This window comes from Bombina bombina, chromosome 3 (assembly GCF_027579735.1).
Source record: "Bombina bombina isolate aBomBom1 chromosome 3, aBomBom1.pri, whole genome shotgun sequence".
Lineage (NCBI taxonomy): Eukaryota > Metazoa > Chordata > Amphibia > Anura > Bombinatoridae > Bombina > Bombina bombina.
The window spans coordinates 747,622,329-747,641,057 of NC_069501.1; the positions used below are offsets into that span (position 1 = coordinate 747,622,329).

At 38.8% G+C, this 18,729-nt stretch overlaps 1 protein-coding gene and 1 non-coding gene across 2 annotated transcripts in view; both read left to right on the forward strand.

The window, feature by feature from the left end:
- Nucleotides 1-18,729, forward strand: part of CFAP47 (cilia and flagella associated protein 47) — an 801,982-nt gene that overhangs the window by 336,869 nt on the left and 446,384 nt on the right. The window contains 1 exon segment of the mRNA XM_053705439.1: nucleotides 14,611-14,697. Coding sequence (XP_053561414.1) covers nucleotides 14,611-14,697 — 87 coding nt within the window.
- On the forward strand, nucleotides 12,511-12,676 carry LOC128654911 (U1 spliceosomal RNA). Its single transcript, XR_008401552.1, has one exon. It is a non-coding gene; the product is annotated as a U1 spliceosomal RNA (small nuclear RNA).

The following is an 18,729-nucleotide window of genomic DNA, read 5'->3' on the forward strand; positions in this document are numbered from 1 at the left end:
AAAACTAACACCTGAAGTGCGGAATGAAAAAACATAATTTATGTAAGAACTTACCTGATAAATTCATTTCTTTCATATTGGCAAGAGTCCATGAGCTAGTGACGCATGGGATATACAATCCTACCAGGAGGGGCCAAGTTGTCCCAAACCTCAAAATGCCTATAAATACACCCCTCACCACACCCACAATTCAGTTTAACGAATAGCCAAGCAGTGGGGTGATAAAGAAAGGAGTAGAAAGCATCAACAAAAGAAATTTGGAAATAATTGTGCTTTATACAAAAAATCATAACCACCATAAAAAGGGTGGGCCTCATGGACTCTTGCCAATATGAAAGAAACAAATTTATCAGGTAAGTTCTTACATAAATTATGTTTTCTTTCATGTAATTGGCAAGAGTCCATGAGCTAGTGACATATGGGATAGCAATACCCAAGATGTGGAACTCCACGCAAGAGTCACTAGAGAGGGAGGGATAAAAATAAAAACAGCCATTTTCCGCTAAAAAAAATTAATCCACAACCCAAAAAAAAAAAAAAAAAAGCAGAAGAATCAAACTGAAACAGCTGCCTGAAGAACTTTTCTACCAAAAACTGCTTCTGAAGAAGCAAATACATCAAAACGGTAGAATTTAGTAAATGTATGCAAAGAGGACCAAGATGCCGCTTTGCAAATCTGATTAACTGAAGCTTCATTCTTAAAGGCCCACAAAGTGGAGACTGATCTAGTAGAATGAGCTGTAATTCTCTGAGGCGAGCCTGACCCGACTCCAAATAAGCTTGATGAATCAAAAGTTTCAACCAAGAAGCCAAGGAAATAGCAGAAGCCTTCTGACCTTTCCTAGGACCAGAAAATAAAACAAATAGACTGGAAGTCTTCCTGAAATCTTTAGTAGCTTCCACATAATATTTCAAAGCTCTTACCACATCCAAAGAATGTAAGGATCTTTCCAAAGAATTCTTAGGATTAGGACACAAGGAAGGGACAACAATTTCTCTATTAATGTTGTTAGAATTCACAACCTTATGTAAAAATTGAAAAGAAGTCCTCAAAACTGCATTATCCTGATGAAAAATCAGAAGAGGCGACTCACAAGAAAGAGCAGATAGCTCAGAAACTCTTCAAGCAGAAGAGATAGCCAAAAGGAACAACACTTTCCAAGAAAGTGGTTTAATGTCCAAAGAATGCATAGGCATAAATAGAGGAGCCTGTAAAGCCTTCAGAACCAAATTAAGACTCCAAGGAGGAGAAATTGATTTAATGACAGGCTTAATATGAACTAAAGCCTGTACAAAACAGTGAATATCAGGAAGTATAGCAATCTTTCTGTGAAATAAAACAGAAAGAGCAGAGATTTGTCCTTTTAAGGAACTTGCAGACAAACCCTTATCCAAACCATCCTGAAGAAACTGTAAAATTCTAGGAATTCTAAAAGAATGCCAAGGAAATTTATGAGAACACCATGAAATGTAAGTCTTCCAAACTCTATAATAAATCTTTCTAGAGACAGATTTACGAGCTTGTAACATAGTATTAATCACTGACTCAGAGAAACCTCTATGACTTAGTACTAAGCGTTCAATTTCCATACCTTCAAATTTAATGATTTGAGATCCTGATGGAAAAATGGACCTTGAGACAGTAGGTCCGGCCTTAACGGAAGTGGCCAAGGCTGGCAACTGGACATCCAAACCAGATCCACATACCAAAACCTGTGTGGCCATGCTGGAGCCACCAACAACACAAACAATTGTTCCATGATGATTTTGGAGATCACTCTTGGAAGGAGAACTAGAGGCGGGAAAATGTAAGCAGGATGATAAAACTAAGGAAGTGTCAGCGCATCTACTGCTTCCTCCTGAACATCCCTGGACCTGGACAGGTATCTGGGAAGTTTCTTGTTTAGATGAGAGGCCATGAGATCTATCTCTGGAAGACCCCACATCTGAACAATCTGAGAAAACACATCTGGATGGAGAGACCACTCCCCTGGATGTAAAGTCTGATGGCTGAGATAATCCACCTCCCAATTGTCTACATCTGGGATATGCACCGCAGAGATTAGACAGGAGCTGGATTCCGCCCAAGCAAGTATCCGAGATACTTCTTTCATAGCTTGGGGACTGTGAGTCCCAACCTGATGATTGACATATGCCACTGTTGTGATATTGTCTGTCTGAAAACAAAATAACGGTTCTCTCTTTAACAGAGGTCAAAACTGAAGAGCTCTGAGAATTGCACGGAGTTCTAAAATATTTATTGATAATCTCACCTCTTGAGATTTCCAAACCCCTTGTGCTGTCAGAGATCCCCAAACAGCTCCCCAACCTGAAAGACTCGCATCTGTTGTGATCACGGTCCAGGTTGGCCCAACTAAAGAAGCCCCTTGAACTAAACAATGGTGATCTATCCGCTACGTCAGAGAGTGTCGTACATTGGGATTTAAGGATATTAATTGTGATATCTTTGTATAATCCCTGCACCATTGGTTCAGCATACAAAGCTGTAGATGTCTCATGTGAAAACGAGTAAAGGGGATCGCGTCCAATGCTGCAGTCATGAGACCTAAAACTTCCATGCACATAGCCACTGAAGGGAATGACTGAGACTGAAGGTGCCGGCAGGCTGCAACCAATTTTAAACGTCTCTTATCTGTTAGAGACAGAGTCATGGACACTGAATCTATCTGGAAGCCTAAAAGGTGACCCTTGTCTGAGGAATCAAGAAACTTTTTGGTAAATTGATCCTGCAACCATGTTTCTGAAGAAACAACACTAGTTGATTCGTGTGTGATTCTGCAGAACGTAAAGACTGAGCTAGTACCAAGATATCGTCTAAACAAGGAAACACTGCAATACCCTGTTCTCTGATTACAGAGAGTAGGGCACGTAGAACCTTTGAAAAGATTCTTGGAGCTGTTGCTAGGGCAAATGGAAGAGCAACAATTTGATAATGCTTGTATAGAAAAGAGAATTTAAGAAACTGATAATGTTCTGGATGAATCGGAATATGAAGGTATGCATCCTGCAAGTCTATTGTGGACATATAATGTCCTCACTGAACAAAAGGCAGAATAGTCCTTATAGTCACCATCTTGAAAGTTGGTACTCTTACATAACGATTCAAAATTTTCAGATCCAGAACTGGTCTGAATAAATTTTCCTTCTTTGGGACAATGAATAGATTTGAATAAAAACCCTCACAGGAGGTCTTACTCTGAATCCTATTCGATACCCTTGAGAGATAATGTTCTGAATCCATTGATTTTTGGACAGAATTTATCCAAATATCCTTGAAAAACCTTAATCTGCCCCCTACCAGCTGAGCTGGAATGAGGGCCGCACCTTCATGTGGACTTAGGGGCTGACTTTGGTTTCTTAAATGGCTTGGATTTATTCCAATTTGAGGAAGGCTTCCAATTGGAAACAGATTCCTTGGGGAAGGATTGAGTTTTTGTTCCTTATTTTGACGAAAGGAACGAAAACGGTTAGAAACCTTAGATTTACCCTTAGGTTTTTTAAGCACAAACTTACTTCACCACCTCCATAGGAGGCAAAGTTTGTAAAACTGAATTGTGGGTGTGGTGAGGGGTGTATTTATAGGCATTTTGAGGTTTGGGAAACTTTGCCCTTCCTGGTAGGATTGTATATCCCATACGTCACTAGCTCATGGACTCTTGCCAATTACATGAAAGAAATATAACGCAACTCATTGATGTCTATGGGGAAAAAAAGTTACATTTAAACCTAACACCCTGACATAAACCCTAAGTCTAAACACCCTTAATCCGCCGCCCCTGACATCGCTGACACCTAAATAAAGTTATTAACCCCTAATCCGCTGCTCCCGACATCGCCGACAGTAATAAAAGCTATTAACCCCTAATTTACCGCTCCCCAACATAGCCGACACTAAATAAACCTATTAACACCTAAACCTCCAAACTCCCATATTGTCGCTACTAAATAAATCTATTAACCCCTAAACCGCCAGCCTCCCCCACATCGCAAAACACTAAGTTAAACTATTAACCCCTAAACCTAACACATTCCAAACTTTAAATTAAAATTACAATATAACTATCTTAAAATAAATAAAAACTTACCTGTGAAATAAAAAAAATCCTAAATTTAAACAATAAATTAACCTAAAAAAACTATTCCAATAAATTAAAAAAACACCAATTAAAAAATCTAAATTACAAATTTAAAAAAACCTAACACTATGAAAAAAATTAGGTGATTAGATTAGGTGTAATTGTTTTTATTTTTGATAATTTTTGGATAATTTTGTTTATTATTTTATGTAATTTTAGATTTTGTTATTTTGTTCGTAGTGTTCAGTGTTTTTAATTAGTAGTATTTTTTATTTTATTAGAATCGTTATGTTAGGTTAATTTATAGTTTAATGTTAGGTTTATTTTTATTTCACAGGTAAGTTATTATTTATTTAAATATAGTTATATTATAATTTTAATTTAAAGTTAGGGGGTGTTAGGTTTAGGGGTTAATAGTTTAAATAGTGTTCTGTGATTTGGGGAGGCTGACGCTCTAGGGGTTAATAGGTTTAGTTTAGTAGTTACAATGTGAGGGACTTGAGGTTTAGGGGCTAATATTTTATTATAGTGTTGGCGATGTGGGGTGCCGGCGGTTTAGGAGTTATTAGGTTTATTTAGATGTCAGGGAATGGCGGATTAGGGGTTAAACACTTTTATTAGTGTCGGTGGTGTTGTGGAGTGGCTGTTTAGAGGTTAATATATTTAAATAGTGTTGGTGATGTGGGTGGGCAGCAGATTAGAGGTTAATAACTTTATTTAATAGTCACGATGTGCGTGGATGGCAGATTAGGGGTTAATAGGTTTAATATAGTGTTTGCCATGGTGGTGGCTTAGGGGTTAATAGGTAGTTTATGGGTGTTAGTGTACTTTGTAACAGTTTAGTTATTAGTTTTGTGAAACATTTTTGTTTTGCAAAATCCATAACTACTGCTCTCAGATGGCGGTATGAATTGTGTCGGTATAGAGCATAACGCAAGCTTTTTAGCCTAAACGCACAACCTGTAATACCAGCGCTATGAAAATCCCACACAAAAACGTCATTTTTTGAGTGTGGAATGGACATTGCGTTACAGGCTAAAATGCTTGCGGTATAGCTATACCGATACGACTCGTAATATGCGTAATGGCCAATTTTTCAGCGTTAAAAGCTGTACCGCACCGTAATGCAAAACTCGTAATCTAGCCAATTGGGATTTATTTTTGTATTTGTTCTTCTATTAAAATTACATTAATTTACATTAAATTTGACCTTCTGTGCCTGCAGCTTTCTTCAAACCCCTTCTATTTTATCCCTTATTTTAACTCCTATTTAACCTCTGGGCACCTCCATTTTGGAGAACAGGTATTCTCACACCCTGTGGCAAAAGCAGTGCATATTTAGTGGGGTTGTTGGCATTTGACAGCAGTTTCATAGATTAGAGTGCATGATACAGAGTAGTACATTTACATATTTTCAGTGGCTACATTGCTCTATATAATGCTTGAGTCCTCTTTTCTATATTTTTTGTAACTTTAAAACTGTAAAAAATATTGCAGAAATGTAATGCTCACACTCTGCATGCTAACCCCAAGCAAAGGATACAGCAGGCAAAAAGACAGCAACATCACTGTTTTGTGAGTGTTCACTGCCCATGTCACTGGGTGTGAGCAGGGGTCAAGTCGAGCGGGAACACATGGGAATGGAGTTCCTGCACTATTTTTTCAGAAGGAACTAAGTTCCCTCTGGACAGAGAACAGAAACACTTCATTAACCACTGCTGCTGCTGGTGGGAGGAGCTGGAGCGCAGTCTAGTACTGGTTATAGTGGTTCATAAGATGATTGGTATTGTTAGCCATAAAAACTGAAATGTGACTATGATGAAATTCGTTTATATTCATTTTTCGATTGAGATGTTTTATTGTATATATGTCCAATATGTGCTAATACTACTTAATGTCAAAACTGTGTGATGTTCCACTAATGTATGTGTGTATAATTATTTGGAAAATACACACTTTATGGGTGTGGTCTTCAAATAGGGTTTTCTGAGTGGTGTTTTAAAAATGTAAATAGCAAAACAGTCAGTAAGGTGATACTATACCTAATGAAACGGCCCTTTCAGTACCGAGAAATGCGTTGCATATCAAGAGGGATACCTGGATACCCCCTTATCCACTACTTGCTGTATTTTATATTGTTTTTAAAATAAACATATGTTTTTAAGAAATTCAAGTTTAGTGGAAGCACCTTATTTGCTTGTATTTACTTAATACTGATTGGAACACAAACACTAGCTTTGCCCTGCGTTTGTATCCTGACCACTGGGAGAACCCAGAGTAAGTGAGCTGATACACCCATGAAATCTATCAGTCTGTTCCTACCAGCACATAGGTGTGCCTGTTCAGAATGTGAGTACCCTTTTGGCATCATTAATATACTTGCCATTTTACTCTGGTTGATCTGCACATGTAGTGGGTGAGCTGATACACCCTTAAGTACATCAGCTTGTATCTACTAGCACATTGGGTGCTCCAACGATATGTGAGTATCCATTTGGCTCATTCATACCGTGCCTACACATCTGTTTGGTGGTTGTACACATGAGGCGCCCCTCTGTTCTTTCTTTCATTCCCCAATGCTCACACTCTGCATGCCAACCCCAAGCAGAGGATACAGCAGGAAAAAAATGATATTAGCGCTCCACTTTGTAATAATAGCACACGATAATGTCCGCTGGTATTACAAGTTAGCCGCAATGCAAATGCGAGCTCGGAAGAAATGCATACATGACAGCATGCTTCCATAGGCTCCTATGGGAGCCTTGTTCTGATGCCGTTAGAGATGGAACAGAACTTTAGCACCAGCAATGGCAGCAATCAAATATATATGTATATGCTGATATTCATATTAATATGTGTATATACATATATATTTAAATGGAACACACAGTTCCCATTGACCTCAATGTAAAGGAACTTTTCAGTGCCAGTTTTTTCTAACACCCCACTCCCACCAACCTTAACCCCAAAATCCTGCCTGGTGCAATAATTTTATGCTGCCATCTTTATTTTTTTTTAAACTACTCTAGACAGAATGTTGGGGGCATTTAGGGTAGATTTATAAAATTAACCAGAGATCTGATCTCTGGTTAAGTTTATAAGTGCTAATTGCTACCGCGAGTGTGTGTGTGTATGTGTATATATACACCCAGAATGAGCAGGTGAAGGTTCAGTATCTAACAATTTTGAGGGGTTGAAATAGGAATTGACTTGAAGGGAGCTGCAGTAACAGAAGGGAAAAGACTAGTAACCATTCTATTGTAGAAGTGCTCAGTGGTTCAATGTCCCTATAAAAGGATATTAAAACACAAAATAAAAATGCTATTATATGCAAGAGCATTTTATTATTGTATTATTGTATTATTGCTTGTATATAACTGTGTGTTCATCCCCTGAAGAGGGATTAAACACATAGTTAAAGTCAGATCCAGAGCAGCAATGCATTACTGGAAGATATCTGTACACATCTGGTAAGCAATGACAAGAGACAAATGTAAGTAGCCACCAATCACCAGGTAGCTCCCAGTAGTGTAGGATATGTACATATTATTTCTTTATTAAGACACAGTAAGTCCACGGAATCAGCAATTACTGTTGAGAATAACATTCCTGGCCAGCAGGAGGAGGCAAAGAGCACCACATCAAAGCTGTTAAAGTGATAGTAAACCCCAACATTTTATTTTATGATTCAGATAGAACATACAATTTTTAACAACTTTCCAATTTAATTCTATTATCAAATTTTCTTAATTCTCTTGTTATCCATTGCTGAAGGGACAACATTGCACTACTGACAGGAAGCTGAAAATATCTATTTAGCCAATTACAAGAGACAAATGTGCGCAGGCACCAATTAGCAGCAGCTCCCACTAGTGTATGATATGTGCGTATTCATTTTTTAACAAGGGATACTAAGAGAATGAAGCACATTTGAAAATAGTAGTGAATTCAAAAGTATCTTAAAATGACATGCTCTATCTGAATCATGCAAGTTTAATTTTGACTTTCTTATCCCTTTAAGAATCATTTCCTTTCCCACAACCCCCAGTCATTCTCTTTGCCTCTAGTGCAAGGAGGAGGTGAAGTAATTAGGTGTCTTATAAAGATTCTTCTATCAAGATGTTTTTGTTTTAAAGCCAGGGCAGGCTTGCTCTGATTTTCCATCACAATCTGGGTCTAGCCGTACTCCACGTTAGTCTCTTCAGCAGGGCAGTGGTGGCTTTAAAGCAGTTAGGAACTTGTGAGGTTGGCCTTGCTGCATTTTTGTAAAATGTTGCTGCCCTGGTATAGAAAGCCTGAGTAGGTTTACTCTGATCTTTCTGTTTTCCACAAGTCTCTGTGAGGAGCGGCATCCTCTCATACTGGGTAAACTGTCCTCCTGCTGGACAGCTGGATATGCAGGTAAGTAAGTGCCTTTTGTCTTCTGGGGCTAGGAGGCTGGCACTGTAGAGGTTAAGGACTCTAAGCTGATGCTGCACTTAATGTGGGACATAAACTCCTTCATAGAGAAGTTTTTTTTCTGGCAGGGGCAGGCACTGAAATGTATGTGAATATGGAGGGGAAGGAGTTAATCCTCCTTTGTGGCTCAGATTACTCGTCTTAAGAGTACTTTTTGTTTGGGTGCACATTAAATAACAGAGGCTCTGTGTTACAGATAGCGGTTAGACCTTTTAACGATTTTTATCAATTTCAGGTCCTGCTGTGTGTCCATTAGGAGAGCGCAAGTTTGAATGAGAGCGCCATTCCTATAACTGTCTTAAGAGCTATACCGCTCTTTGTTAAATCAATTTTAAAAGCTTCTGTTCCTATCTAAAATTTTGTAGATTCCATTAATTTTCTTGTGCCCTGCTGTGATAGAGACCTCCATGTCTCTTGGAGTATGCCGTTGATTTTAGAAAGCTGAGTACGAAAATTATCGGCTTGTTGTGATGGTCCCGCCTCCTTATTTTCAGAGTAGTGCAGCGGCTCCATCTATAGCTGGTTGAGCGCTCATGTTAGGAGCGTGATCCACTTCGTTTTTTAAATGCAAGGGTATTGCTAGAATGGGAGCACAGTTTCTTGCTAATTTAGTCACATTTACCTAGCAATACTTATTAGATTTCTTAAGCCCCTTATGCAGGCAGTATTTAATTAGTATATAACTCCCTTGCTTCCTTTGTCAAATGGGGGCACAGTTTTTTTGCTTTGATATTTCTTGCTAGCATATAGGTACTGAGTGGTAGCTTGCGCTGGGCAGAAATTGCTCATGGATTGAATCCTTGGGTGTCTGTAAATGTTCAGTCTCATACACCACGAAGACTACTCTTAAAGTGACAGTAGTCGTTTAATTTTCTTCTCTTGATGGGAATACATTTTTTATCATGCTTTGGGAAAGAAATACTTCATGGTATAGTGGTTATATCCACAGTATGTAAAGTTTCAGTTTTAAATTTATAAGACTACTTTCCTGTATATCAATTTTTAACTGATGTTTCTCTTGATAAAATCTAAGAAAATTGTTCTCAGGTCCTTTTGTTTTAATTGGTATAACTAGATTGCTAGAGTATATAAATAATTTGCCTTATGAGCCTGATGTCTCCCAGGAAGAAGCTGTTTAGACAATGCCACAGCTTTCTCCTCTTTCGTCCCAAGCTTTACTGCCATCACATACAGTGCCCTGCGGTTCCTCTCAATCTCCCGGAGGAGTGTATTTGCCTGCAGATTTTACAGCTCAGATACTCGCTGTGGAATTTGTAGATTTATCTGTTTTTCCTTCCTTTCAGAGGAATGGCAAGAGGAAGATTAGATATTCAGAAAGAAAGGTTTCTGTTTCGCCTGCTGCTACTCAGTTTTCTCTCCCTCATAGGGCTTATGAGGTGGATACGTCAGTAGCCTCTGAGGGTGAAATCTCAGAGTTGGACAGTATAATTCCTTTATCTGATGCTGAAGTAGTATCCTTCAGATTTAAACTTGAACACCTTTGTGTATGGTTGAGGAGGTTTTGGCTTCTTTGGAGAGACTTCGATACTGTCGTTGTCAATCCCTAATGAATCTAGTAAGCTTTATAAATGCTAGGATTCTTCTGAGGAAGTTTTCCCTTTACTATGTTTCTTCCTGTCTTTAAAAGGATGTTGCTGTCTCCATGTAATATCATGACGCACGGTGCCTGCAGCAGTAGGAACTTTCTGGCCATGAGAACTCCGCTTCCTAGAGAGGGTAGCTATTCTTTTCAGGATCATTGGTCTAAGCTGAAGGCTTACAGGGCAAGTGCAGCATCTTATTGGTGCAACGCCTTGTTTGATCCATTTGGGAGGGACTCCTTTAAGGAGGAGATCCAGAACAGAATTAAGTTCTTAAGCTAACCAATTCCTTTATTTCTGATGTTACCATGCAACAGCCAATATATCTGGCTTCACTGTGCTAGCCCATGGGGCTTTGTGGCTATATCAGGTTCAGTGGATTTTTCCTCAGAGTCCAAGCTTCTGGCACTTCCTTACAGGGGTAAGACCGTGTTTGGTTCGGATCTGTCAGGAATTTTTCTGATAGGTCAGGAAAAGGATCCATAGACCTAAAGGAGTTGGCCCCAATCCGGGATCAAATTTCAGGTGTGGGGCTGAATCTCTCTGTTGGATACGAGATGTCTCAGATTTCAGGTTTTCTGCATAGAATTCATCATGCCTTCCAGAGGCAGGTTCCTCCTCTCATTTTATCTGCAGGTCAGATAACAGTGAGGCATTGTTGAAGTGAGTCTGGGACCTCTCTTCCCTGCAAGTGATAGTACCAGTTCCTATATGGGAACAGGGTTTAGAATTCTATTCATTCCTGTTCATAATTCCTTAGCAAGTGGGGAGATTTCATCCTTGATAGATCTAAGTGTTTCAACAAGTCTTCTCAGAGTACTATCCTTCAATTAGAAACCAGTGGTTCCATTCTTCCTTGGGTCCAAGAGGGTCAGAACATGGTGACCATAGACCTGGAGGATGTGTGTTTTCAGTTCCAGACTTTTGCTTTTCTGTCAAACACTTTAATCTTGTTGTCTTTCTTCATTTCCTCGGATGGAAGTGAATCTGAAAATGAGTTTCCTTGTTCCAGCTACAAGGGTATTTACTTAGGGGATTATATATTTTGGCACTTTAGTGGCTTAATGTATGGAGTAAGTGGTCTGATGGTGGCTTAATGTATGGAGTAAGTGGTCTGATGGTTGTTTCATTGGACATCGTCCCTTTGCTCAATTCCATTTAAGAATCTGCTGTTATGCATGTTCAGATAGTAGACCAAGGAAATTGTGGCTCTGTCTCAAAGGGTAGATCTAGATCTGTCAACATGAGATTCTTCCCCGTGGATCAAAGAGGGGAATTAGTGGTAGAGCGCTCGCTTAGCTTGCGAGAGGTAGTGGGATCGTTGCCCGCATTCTACAGAATATTTAGGTTTCTCAAAAGCATCTGTCTTTGGCGCATGCTTTAGGAGACCTTCCTGAGTTATGGTGACCCAGTTGCTAGCCTATTGGGTCGGTGACTAGAGACTTGGGAGAGTTATGGTCACCCAGTTGCTAGCCTATTGGGTCGGTGACTAGAGACTTGGGAGGAGTCTGCTCTCAATTTTCAATGCTCTGATGGATTGGCCTCAGTTGTCATTCTGAGTTGCCAGATTCTAGTGGAACATTTTCCTTTCTGTGGTTTTCATTAACCACCTGGGAGTTCCTTGGCCGTTATTGGCATGGATTGTTCGGTGGATGAACAATCACATCGTGATTTATCCACTATTCTCATTTCAGGAGTGAATACCAGGAGCTGACTTTTTGAGTAGTCAGATTTTTCATCCTGGGGAGTGGGCGCTTCTCCCAGAGGTGTTCTCCAGGCTAAACCTCAAATGGGGGGTGCTGGAGTTGGAGATGGCAGTACGCCAAGCTTTTGAGTTATGTTATTGGTCTGGAAATTAGCAGGTTGTTCTATTAAATTCCCTGGCAGTTACTGGGGTTGTCAGTCTGAGATCCCTGTTCCTCGGTTTGCTCTCCTTCCACGAGTCATTGCTCGTATCAAATAAGAGTGAGCATCAGTATTTTGAGTAGTTCCTACATAGTCTCACAGGATCTGGTATTCAGACCTAACAGAAATGTAATTCTTCCACCTTGGTGGTTGTTACCGAGGAAGGACCTTTCTAGTTCAGGGTTCATTCTTTCATCCAACTTTTGTTTTTCTCTGGAGCTTTCTGCGTGGAGATTGAATGCTTAGTTCTATCTGAGCATTGTTTTTTCTGTTTTGGTCTTTGTGACCATGATTCAGGCTCAAAGCCTGTTTCTGGTGTCTTTTGCCATAAGGTATGGTGTAAATTCCCTGATGGATGGGAATCTCAGGACTACTCTTAGAAGTAGGGGCAGGATTCCTAGGGGTTTTTGGCCTTTATCCAGGACGGCCTGGAGAAGGGTTTGTCTATCATATTTACCTGGCAGAGGGGTTTTAGCCATGATCACTAAGGTGGCTCTCCCAGGGTGAGGTTCATTCATTGCACCCCGAGCCCGCTGACCTCTGCGATTTTACCACATGCGGGAACTCGACGGCACAATTTATGGTAGTGGGGTACTGCATGCGGGCTTTCCCCTGAGAACTACACAAGTGTCTGGCGGATGTGCCAGATGTGCAATCTTTTTGTCAGGCCATGGGACAGAATCAGGCCTGTGTTTAAATTGGCTGTTCCACCTAGGAGTCTTAACTTTGTTCTTAAAGTTGTGCTACAGGCTCCTTTTGAGCCTATGCATTCCATAGATATTAAGTTATTATTTTGGAAGGTTTTGTTTCTTACTGCTATTTCTTCTGCACAGAGGTTTTCTGAACTCTCAGCATTGCAGTGTGATTCTCCTTATCTCATATTTCATGCAGATAAGGCAGCTCTCCGTACCAAGTTTGGTTTTCTTCCTAAGGTTGTTTCGGACAGAAATATTAATCAGGAAATTGTTTTTCCCTTTCTCTGTCCTAATCCTTCTTATCATAAGGAACATTTGTTGCACAACTTAGACATTGTGCTGGCTCTTAAAATTCTATCTGTAGGCTACAAAGGATTTTAGTCAGTTTTCTGCATTGTTTGTTTGCTTTTCTGGTAAATGTAAAGGCCAGAAAGCTACTGACACTTCTTTTTCCCTCTGGTTGAGAAGTGTTATTCGTATGGCTTATGAAACTGCTGGACAGAAGCTTCCTGAGAGAATTACAGCTCATTCCACTAGGGCGGTGTCTGCTTCTTGGGCCTTCAAGAATGAGGCCTCTGTAGAACAGATGTGTGAGGCTAGGACTTGGTCTTCAATGCACACTTTTTCTAAATTCTATACATTTGATACTTTTGCCTCGGCTGAGGGTTCTTTTGGGAGAAAGGGTTTGCAGGCTGTGGTTGCCTTCTGTTTAGGTTACCTCTCTTGCCCTCCTAATCATCTGTGTCCTCTAGCTTGGGTACTGATTCCCAACAGTAATTGATGATTCAGTGGACTCACCGTGTCTTAAGAAAGAAAACAAAATGTATGCTTACCTGATAAATTTCTTTCTTTCTTGACATTGTGAGTCCACGGCCCTCCCTGTTTACAGACAGTTTTTTTCTATAAACCTCAGGCACCTCTGCACCTTGTGTTAATTCCTTTCTCTCGTTTTCCTTTGGTCGAATGACTGGGGGTTGTGGGAAGGGAAGTGATACTTAACAGCTTTGCTGTGGTGCTCTTTGCCTCCTCCTGCTGGCCAGAAGTGATATTACCAACAGTAATTGATGATTCTGTGGACTCACTGTGTCAAGAAATAAATACATTTATCAGGTAAGCATAAATTTAGTTTTTTCAACAAATCATACCAAGAGATCAAAACCAATTTGAAAATAGAAGGGAATTTAAAGTGTATTGATATTACATGCTCTATATTAAACATGCAAGTTAAATTCTGACTTTCCTATCCCTTTAAGCAGTTTTAATATAACTTTAACTTAAACTTTTTTTTCATGCAAATATTTTAATATATAGTATGCATAACATATGTGTTTAATTGTATATATGTCTTAACGTCCTGACCTCTTGGTGTCTTTTATACCCTTAGACCAGCCTTGTCATAGCCCTATAAAATGCATGCATAATGCTGAATTTTACTGATACAGAAGTAATATCAGGGCATATTGGAAAACCTCATTTACATTTTTCTTCCTTTATATTGCAATGCCTAATACATTATCTTCCTTTTAAAATATTCTATAATTTATTAACATTGACAGAGCCTCATTCATGTATGTCTGATTTATATACTTAGCGATTAGCAATATGTATTGTAATGATTTTACAAAGAGATTTCAGTCTATTGTTTGACAACTGCAAAATTGAAAATATGGTATTTCATAAAATGATATGAATCTTTAAAATGTGTTTCCTTTGACTGTCAAAAAATACTACAGGCTTGTATTTTTGTAATATGCTTTTTTGTCACAATTAATAGAGTGTGAAAATAAATAATTTTATCCACATATATTGAATTTAGTCAGCTTATCTAAAATATTCCTTTTCATTTCCTGGCAGGGTGATTTTAGTGGAATCTGCCAGTTATTTATCTTCCCCTGATCACCTAAAGGAAATCAACCAAATGATGTCTGAAAAAGCCCACAGGTATGTTTTTTATGCATTAAACATTTCATTGCATCGTTGTCCACATACAATATTAATGTTATTTGTGATATTAGCATAATCATTAGTCTTTAAGACATTTATTGTGGATGTGATAAGAATTTGTATGTTTTCATTTACTTTTCTTCCGTATCTTTAATTGTAGAAGTTACATTTTTCTGTGAATTATTTTGTCCACCTACTGGTCTTAATTTTTGTTAGCAATTTAGTTCTGAGATTTAAGAGAAGAGTTAATCATTATAGAACAATACCTAATCATATCAGAGCTTTGACTAAGATTCAATGAAATCAGTCGATGAAATTAATATATTGCAAAATATACAACATAACTTACTATAACATTGCAGCTCAAAAATAGCAAGGTTTGTCTTTGTCACGTATGTGAAATAGGAGTCGCTGTCCATTAAAATCAATTGAGCAGCATCTTGTAACCGTTCACCACTAGAACAATTTTTATTGTCAAACTAATCTAACTAGCTTCTATGAGGAAGGAAGAAAAATATAGATAAAGGTGAATCAGTTGATATGATTTACTTGGATTTTGCTAAAGCTTTTGATACAGTGCTTCATGAGAGATTATTCTACAAAATTAAGGGGATTGAAACAGCTGATAATGTTAGCTCAGGGATAAATAACTGGATAAAAGACAGGGAGCAACTTGTTGTAGAAAAGGGATCATACTCATATTGGACATTGGTCCCCAGGATCAGTGCTGGGTCTGTTATTTTTTAATATTTTTTATAATTGACTTGGAGGAAGGATTAATTAGCAACATCTCTATTTTTGTAGATGATACAAAGCAGTGTAAGGTGATTAGGTCAATGCAGGATGTAAATGCTTTGCAAGGGGATTTACAAAAATTGTGGGCTGGTTAATAACAATTTAGATTTAATATTGGTAAATGTAAGGTTCTACATTTTAGATGAAAATATATGCAGGCTACATATTATTTAAATGGGTGTAGACTTATTCAAAACAGAAGAGGAAAAGGGTTTTAGCATACTCATAGATAACAAGCTGTAAATGCGAGTGCAATGCAAGGCAGCATCTTCTAAGGCAAATAAATTACTAGCATGTATTAAATGAGGCATAGATGCAAGGGAAGAAGGCATAATTCTGTAGCTATATAAATCAATGAAAAGAGCTTACCTTGAGTATCAAGCACAGTTCTGGGGACTCATTTAAAAACAGACATTGCAGAATTATAAAAAGTTAGGAGAAAAGCCTAACAGAGCAGCAGTGATCGGCATCAGAAGACTTCTTCTCTTATTGAAGTTGGTTTCCCCTAGTTTCACTATGGGGCATATTTATCAAAGTGCTAGCAGAGGACATGATACGATGTAGCGTATCATGTCCACTGCACATCGATAGTTCTTGTGAACTGCTTGTGCAATGCCACCCCCTGCAGATTTGCGGCCAATTGGCCGCTAGCAGAGGGTGTCAATCAACGTGATTGTATTTGATCGGGTTGCTTTCTGTCCACCGCCTCAGAGCAGGCAGACAAGTTATAGAGCAGCAGTCTTTACACCGCTGCTTCATAACTTCTGTTTCAATAAACAAGGGGCATCAAGTTCCATTCGGAGCTTGATAATTCAGCCCCTATGACTCTAGCTGAATTAACTAGCTGGAATACATGGGTGTATTGCAACCACTATCTATTTAATATTGCCATCTCCTAGTGCCTTCAAAATCCAAATGGAATCAGAAGTATTCATCTCACAGAAGTAAGGGATCTGACTGCTCTTGAGGGGAGAACTCCAGCATATCTATTTCATGGGAAAATAGAAGTCGGATAAACTTTATCATTTGCTTGACTCATAATTCCCATCCTATATTATGACCTTTTTGGATCTATTGTAATCTAAGTTATACTACAGAGATATGTCCTTTGCATTTTTCCTAACGAAGGCAATGTCTGGTTAAGTTTTCTGTTGCTATCTATAATAAACAGTATAACCTGTTGTCTTAACTATAGAACTATCTACCTGTAGTTATATGAGAATTTTTCAATATTTGTGTATAAATGTATACTGTATTATTGTAAGTTTTTTTTATTTACTGGGTGACTGCTAGAAAGTTAACTCCGTCCTAATTACGTTTTGTAGTAAGTATGACTAAGTATATGCTATTTGCATTACCCTTCTATATGTATATTTCCCTGATATTTATTCAACCCATCTATATAGCATGTCCAGTATCCTGTCTAATTTGAGTATCATTCTTTACGCTATAAAAATGCACCCTACAGAAACATCCTTAACACCAGGAGCTAATCATTATCTCTTAACTGCCTATATGAATAACAGAGCAGTTGCTGGCTGCCTGTGGCGTATATTTTATAACTGATGGCAGCAGTTTTATATACAGGGAGTGCAGAATTATTAGGCAAATGAGTATTTTGACCACATCATCCTCTTTATGCATGTTGTCTTACTCCAAGCTGTATAGGCTCGAAAGCCTACTACCAATTAAGCATATTAGGTGATGTGCATCTCTGTAATGAGAAGGGGTGTGGTCCTATATCAGGTGTGCATAATTATTAGGCAACTTCCTTTCCTTTGGCAAAATGGGTCAAAAGAAGGACTTGACAGGCTCAAAAAAAAAGTAAAAAATAGTGAGATATCTTGCAGAGGGATGCAGCACTCTTAAAATTGCAAATCTTCTGAAGCGTGATCATCGAACAATCAAGCATTTCATTCAAAATAGTCAACAGGGTCGCAAGAAGCGTGTGGAAAAACCAAGGCGCAAAATAACTGCCCATGAACTGAGAAAAGTCAAGCGTGCAGCTGCCAAGATGCCACTTGCCACCAGTTTGGCCATATTTCAGAGCTGCAACATCACTGGAGTGCCCAAAAGCACAAGGTGTGCAATACTCAGAGACATGGCCAAGGTAAGAAAGGCTGAAAGACGACCACCACTGAACAAGACACACAAGCTGAAACGTCAAGACTGGGCCAAGAAATATCTCAAGACTGATTTTTCTAAGGTTTTATGGACTGATGAAATGAGAGTGAGTCTTGATGGGCCAGATGGATGGGCCCGTGGCTGGATTGGTAAAGGGCAGAGAGCTCCAGTCCGACTCAGACGCCAGCAAGGTGGAGGTGGAGTACTGGTTTGGGCTGGTATCATCAAAGATGAGCTTGTGGGGCCTTTTAGGGTTGAGGATGGAGTCAAGCTCAACTCCCAGTCCTACTGCCAGTTTCTGGAAGACACCTTCTTCAAGCAGTGGTACAGGAAGAAGTCTGCATCCTTCAAGAAAAACATGATTTTCATGCAGGACAATGCTCCATCACACGCGTCCAAGTACTCCACAACGTGGCTGGCAAGAAAGGGTATAAAAGAAGAAAATCTAATGACATGGCCTCCTTGTTCACCTGATCTGAACCCCATTGAGAACCTGTGGTTCATCATCAAATGTGAGATTTACAAGGAGGGAAAACAGTACACCTCTCTGAACAGTGTCTGGGAGGCTGTGGTTGCTGCTGCACGCAATGTTGATGGTGAACAGATCAAAACACTGACAGAATCCATGGATGGCAGTCTTTTGAGTGTCCTTGCAAAGAAAGGTGGCTATATTGGTCACTGATTTGTTTTTGTTTTGTTTTTGAATGTCAGAAATGTATATTTGTGAATGTTGAGATGTTATATTGGTTTCACTGGTAAAAATAAATAATTGAAATGGGTATATATTTGTTTTTTGTTAAGTTGCCTAATAATTATGCACAGTAATAGTCACCTGCACACACAGATATCCCCCTAAAATAGCTATAACTATAAACAAACTAAAAACTACTTCCAAAACTATTCAGCTTTGATATTAATGAGTTTTTTTGGGTTCATTGAGAACATGGTTGTTGTTCAATAATAAAATTAATCCTCAAAAATACAACTTGCCTAATAATTCTGCACTCCCTGTATACATGAATCTGTATTTTTATTTTCTGTTAGATACCTAGTATTTTGTGCTTAGTTTTGACTGATATGTCTATAGCTACAGATATATTGTGTTTATTC